General features: G+C 35.4%; 1 protein-coding gene across 10 annotated transcripts in view; it reads left to right on the top strand.

Annotated features, from left to right (window-relative positions):
• The window catches only part of LOC117118272 (otoferlin-like), a 59,417-nt gene that overhangs the window by 1,726 nt on the left and 51,104 nt on the right, over positions 1-6,587 (top strand). For all 10 annotated transcript variants that reach the window (XM_033262832.1, XM_033262831.1, XM_033262829.1 and 7 more), the window contains exons 2-6: positions 1,893-1,951; positions 2,328-2,516; positions 3,298-3,518; positions 5,079-5,176; positions 5,875-6,041. In XM_033262832.1, the coding sequence (XP_033118723.1) occupies positions 1,893-1,951; positions 2,328-2,516; positions 3,298-3,518; positions 5,079-5,176; positions 5,875-6,041 (734 nt within the window). The remainder of the gene's footprint in view (positions 1-1,892; positions 1,952-2,327; positions 2,517-3,297; positions 3,519-5,078; positions 5,177-5,874; positions 6,042-6,587) is intronic.

The raw sequence follows: 6,587 nt of genomic DNA, 5'->3' as shown, positions 1-6,587 counted from the left end.
GGGGGGGGGGGGGCTGGTTCCCCCGACGAGGGGTAAGATTTCCCCGACGAGAGCAAAGTGGCGTGGTCGAGCTTCGATTAAAAGGTTGCGAAAGTCGTCCTGGGGGCGAAGCCCCCGAAAATTTTGACAATTTAGGGTTTCATTAAGTCCATCAACTGTACACCAATCATCATGCACCATTGAAACTCAGGTTTCAGGTGACATGACTCACCGCTAGGAAAGGCTTGATCTTGAAGAATACAGAACAGTGCTGTAGGCCAGGGCCCAGGGAGTTTGTAAAACACAGGCAAAAGTATGATGTCCTAAATCTTGGGATTGGAAGCTGCAACTTGAAGTTGAGTCAAGTTGCAGTACAGTGAAAAAACATCCTTTTTTGGGTCAAAGTTGGAACAAGGAGGTAGTAAGCCTAGCCTACTACGGCAGGCCGCCTAGGAAGGATACCACCTTGGTCCAGACTGAGACATCTACCTGTAGGTGTGTATTTGTCTCAAGTCCAGAGCAGAATATGGATCAGTTGATGGGTTGAATCACTCCCTGGTTGAATCAAGGAGATGTTTATACATCGTTAGCTAAGTGAATGCAGTGGAGGTATCAGGAGAAGATGCTAGGCCTAGGCCTGAGTTATTTGAGCTTGTTGAAGGGGAACCATGTAAAATAGACCATGCAGTCTTTTTTTTCATTGTGAAGATGCACTTAATAGATAGTGCATGGTTGAGGATGTCGAAAGTACACGTGCTCGTGACAAACAGTATATTGTATTGTACTTTTAGAGAGGTAAACAAAGGCGAAGCCTGGTTCTCAGAAAAGCCATCCAGATCCAGATCGCGAGCTAACCGTTAGCGCTAATTGTTAGCACCTGCGTGAGAATGCCCGATCAGTTAGCACTCACTGTTAGCAGTATCCGGATACCGCTAATGATTAGCAAGCGCTATCAGTTAGCAAGTTGAGCGCGTTTTTATCATAAACCAATCACGTACGCGTTTACAATTTTCAGTTTCTTATTGGCCAGTGATTTGATCATCATATTTTTGGTATCGGGATGGGGATTTTCTTGTATGGACGCTCGGCAGCTAACGGTTAGCAGGATCCAGATCCTGGTAACCATTAGCAGCCATGTGAGAACATAGCCTGAAAGTTGTTCTTGTGGACATGTTGACTGCTTGATCTGGGTCAGTTAGAGAGGGAGATGCATAAGGACCTCTTATCAAATTAAAATACTGTGTACTGTGATCCTGTGCCTATTTCTTTGTGGTTTTTCAGATTTTATTGAGAATCTATCATGACCTGGAAACACAAGACTGGAGCTCTAAAAAAAATACTTCTAGAAAAAAAAATGCAAACAAAAAACCAAAATACAAAATCAAAAACAATATACCGGGTTGCCATTTTAACGGCCAAATTCCTCAAATTTGACCATAGTATAAATTTTGTCTGGTCAAACAATATTTTGGTCGAATTCGTAAATATATTTTTCAATATATTTGCTTGAAAAAGACTAACAAAAATAGTGTATAGTATATTGTGCTATTGATGTATAAATTTACCTCCATGATTGTGCATTCTTGCTGATGATAAGCCTGCAGTTTGCACACCATTACTGTCGAAAAAAGCTTATTGATTGATTTTGTCTTTTTTATTGTCGAAGCCATTTGTTTGAATTAGTGCACCCACTATATCTGCCAATGTGATTAGAATTTTACTGAAATTTTGGCCAATATATATTAAAAAGAAAGTTTGGCTAAATTTTGGCTGTGAAATGGCGTGTGTTGACTGTGAACTGAAGCCTGTCAACTTTTTGTCAACCCTGAAACCATAGAGATCATTCTAACTTGCCTTACAATGGGAATGCTAGTTTAATATGTATTCTGATTATCCTATCTTTTTATTAACAGGAGTGACACAGTCAACGCAAGTTATAGAAAATGCTGGATTTGAAGCAATTTGGGATGAGGTATGTGTATGCATTTCATACAGGCCTGTACTTTTATATATCGATCAACACATCTATGTAATAATAATGCCAGATAATCCTATCTAAGTTGCTTACTTTTTTTATTTTTTGAAAATAGAGATTAATTGATTTAATGATTATGTTTTTTTTAAAAATAAATAGCCCTTTTATGTCTCAAGTAGCTATAAAGTCATCAAATTTAAACAACTATTAAACATTCTTGAATAAAAGTTTACATTGTACTGTATGAAAATTACTTTGAATTTTGTCCAATTGAAAATTCATGATGAAATATTATAATGTTTATTTAATGTTTTTGTAGTGGAGTATACCTTGATTTTAAATTGAGCCATTATGGTACTCATTCCTTTTATAGGTTTTTGAATGGGGAATTGGCTCACCAATCACAGCCAATGAAACAATTGAAGTTTCTATTTTCATCTTCAACAAATTCCTAAGCAATCGTTTGATTGGCCGATTCCAGATGGTCTTACAAGAAATACTAGAAACAGGCCATGTCAGCATTAGTGAACCTTTAGTTGATGCCAATAACACACCGACAGATGTAAGCATTTTTTAAAATACAATCTTGGCATGTTTTATTGTTTCCAACTTATCGGAAATATTAAAATTAGATCACATTATTATAGTAACTTTGGTATGGAAAACAACTCCTCTTGTGATAATTAAAGTTAATTATATGAGGGAAATGTATCTTAAAAATTTATAATCATCTTTAATTATCACTGATGGAGGTATATCGCCATATAAGGGCTACTAATGTATTATTACCATGTTTTATATTTATTTATTGCATCTTATAAAAAAAACTCTGAGAAAAATGTGTCCTAATGGGAAAATCCAAGGGTGTATATTGATTGGCCTCATACTGGAGCTTAGTTGGTAGAGCAACCGAATGGTAATTGAAAGGTGTTGGGCTCCAATTGGGAACAATACAGTTTTCTTGAAAATTTATTGAAAGCTGACTAATTCATTTGCTAAAGATGTTAATTAAAGAAATATTATTTCAAACATAAGAGGCACAAGAGATGCAATTCTAAAGCTCTGTCCAGACTATTAAATTTTCTTTGACAAAAACTGTTGTATGCCCATATATAGTCATGATGTGCCTATATATGGTCATGATGTGATGTCATCATGACCATATTTAGGCATGTCACCTGTTTTTGTCCAATAAAATTTGATAGTCTCAGCCTGGTCAGGAGTTAAGAAGGTTTATTTTAACTATAAAACAACGAAACATGCTCCATAAATACAGTAATAAACCCAATGTGGATCCGGCCCTCTATTACTGGTCTATGGTATATCAATATTTATATCTTCAGATTGTTGTATCATTCGATCTGGAATACCAAGCACCCGATGGCACTGTGGGTGACTGGATGTCGACCAGCTTTGCGCCAGTTGAGTACCCAACTTCCTATTCTATGGATGACCTTCATGCATTCGATGATGATGGCCAATACCAGCCCAGTTTGTACAGCCACACATTTCAAAACATGAAAGGCGACAATGTGTCGCAATACAGCGTTAATTCAAGAAGAAGGTTTGTATTAATAGTTACTTAATGTTATGTATGTGAATAAAGTTACTGTAATTATACAAAAAATGAAGTTGCTCAGTGCCAAGTGAAAGTAAAAGCTTTACAGTACATTAAATATCTTTTTTAAAAGAAGGTGTGCTAAAAATGTGTATTTTACAGAGCATCTCATTGAAATTGAAATAGGGACACAGACACATACCACCTCTTATAACCAACTGAATTATGCTACTTTATCTCTAGAATACTATACATGTATGGTGTCATCTAGGTAAGATTGAGATACCCAGTTGCCATATGTTGTCATAAGGGTATCATCACCATTAGGTTTGGCTTAATCGGCATCATAGGAATTACTTATAATTTGGCACTATATTCTTGACGATGGAAGGAGGGTCTGTTACCCATTAGGATGTTTAGCTTTTAACGTTATCAATTCTTAGCACCAACATATCTGAATGGAGAATGTATCAAAATTGATCGTAACCACAGAACAGCTGCTTTATTTGCTGTTCCACTTCCCATAACTGAAACCTTCAAACGTAGTTTTAATTTTAGCGGTCCCACCTTACTAAATAATCGCCAAATATCGACTCGCCAGTCATGTAGGTGGAATGACGTCATAATGATGGGAAAATGATAAAATCTTACTTAAATGATTTTATCGTTTTCCCATGATTATGACGTAATTTAATTTGATTTGTGAAAATATTTGTTACCGTATACACGATAAATCGTTATTGAATCGTGCTAGTGTGAAAACTTCTCTTATTTCTTTTATTTTCTATATGATTAATTTCTTTTTAGCATTTTATCGTTATCGTATCTTCACAAATTTAAACAGGCCTTTATGCCATTAATGTATTCAACATGCATTTTGTAAGTGTAAAATTATTGTTATGGAAAAACACCAGATGGTATTTTTCTTGTGCATTTATAATACTGAATTTCAGAAATCACACCTAATTATGATATATATAACAATGTTATTCTTATTATTCTTTTACTAACCTAAAACAATATTTAAATATTCTAGTTTATCATTATATATTTATATTCATTGAGTCATTTATTCATCGTCCATCCATTAATCCATCCATTGATCCATTTGTTTATTTCATTTGACCCATGACAATTCCTTTGCTCTCGGAGGATGATTGTAATAATGACGATCAATGATCAATGTGCATATGTGGTATGTTTATTCTTTTACATTGGCTGCCATCCAAGGATGTTTTTATATAATGTGGCTTGCCATTCCAAAACCAGTGTCAGTGATCAAGACAGGAAAATTAATTTTTCAATATATTCATATTCTTCATATATTTAAAGTTTTTAAAAAATGATAGGTCTGATTTATGATTGCCAAAGTTATGAGTAAAAGTATTACAGCTTCCCTGTACTAAAGTATAAATATAATATGAAATAATAGTATACATTAATATGGTAACTCAGTTTAACATTTAGCGACAGTACGCTGGTTTTTGGGATGGTAAAGCCTCATATTTAAGACTGCCAATTTTGATCTACTAATTTTATACAGTGATCATTCCTTCTACATTTTAGTCGAATGAGTGCACTGACAAAATTCATGAAAGGGAAAAAAAAACGGCGAATAAACGACAGCACCAGTTTAATCAGTGTGTACGAAGAAAGCAAAATGGGTAAGTAAATTTGAATAACTACCGAGTACTGATCTACTATTCTTTGATTACGCATTACATTGTCATGGCGTTGATTGTTGTGTTAATTGAGTAGACCCATTATTTTTGCTGGTTGGCATAACAATGATAATGGTATTAGCATAGTATTAGGTGTATGTGAATTTATGAAATTGAATACTGAGTGTTTGATTGATATCATCTGATTTTCTCCATAATTAGTAAACTGACATTTTAGTAGCAAAGGGGTCTAATGTGGTTTTTAAATTTCTTTTTGGCATGGCTATGAAATGATAAGTTAATGACTGTCATAGTATGTTTGCCCTGACTATATGTCCGTGTTCTCCAGCTCTTTATACTTCAGGGTTAAGGGTAGTATGTTTGCCCTTACTATGACAATGTATTTCATCCCCTTATTGTCCATTTTATAGTATGATTGCCCTGACAATGATAATGTTTGCCTTTTTCCAGTGAAAATGTAAATAGTCACCTTTCCTTTAACATCAATCAAATTACATACAGTACACATAGTAATTTGAGATAGAAACACTAACAGAATGTTCAAATGTTGTACAGTACTATACAATGTACAACATTCTATTGATTAGTTATTATTAATTGTAAAAGTCATATAAGAAAAGTATTAATTATTATAAATGAAATCTTGACTAATATGAAAAAACTAATTTCATGTAATTTAGGCTTAAATGGCCCCTACTCAGACCCAGGCATGTTAGAGAATGGCGTGGATGGAGGAATACCAGATGATACGTCATCCATCGCTAGTGAAATTGATGAGGTTCCAAATGTAAAGAAACTACCGCCCCCTGGAGGCGAAGTTTATGCACTCAAGCCTCAAGATTTCCAGGTAGGCTACTTTATTTAAATACATATTTAGCACATATATCACAAATCTGGAAATGGCCAGAGGGGTGCCAAGAGGACACCATTTGCTGAGAGCCCAGCACAAGATGTGGGTATCCCCTAAACCCCCTTGCCAAATAAATACAATAAATTACAAAACAGCACAGAGAAAAAGACATCAGATTAAAATAGCCAATAACCCATTCGACTGCCTATTAAAGACATTGTGCTGTTGCAAGCTGTTGTGCCTATGGAGCCTGTGCTCTGAACTAAAGCTTGGTTTCCATACAATCGCTACATGCTATCACTAACAGATTTGAGTGATGCTGATTGGTCGGTCGAATTAGGGAGCCTTCCCGATTGTGTCAGGGACTGCTACGCAGTACAACGATTGCATTGAAAACACTGTAGCGACAGTGTAGCGATTTTAAGGAAACATGATACCGTATGATCATTTCAGGTGCAGTTAGCTTGTTGGCAGCAGGTCCTGTGCACCCACAGTGCCTGCATACTGTACAGCATGGTAAATTTTTTGAAACAGCTGAACATT

The sequence above is a fragment of the Anneissia japonica genome, unplaced genomic scaffold, assembly GCF_011630105.1.
Source record: "Anneissia japonica isolate Jap-2015-1 unplaced genomic scaffold, ASM1163010v1 scaffold288059_len961885_cov194, whole genome shotgun sequence".
Classification (NCBI taxonomy): domain Eukaryota; kingdom Metazoa; phylum Echinodermata; class Crinoidea; order Comatulida; family Comatulidae; genus Anneissia; species Anneissia japonica.
The sequence above is the reverse complement of the archived record's forward strand: the minus strand, read 5'-3'. Positions and strand labels throughout refer to the sequence as shown.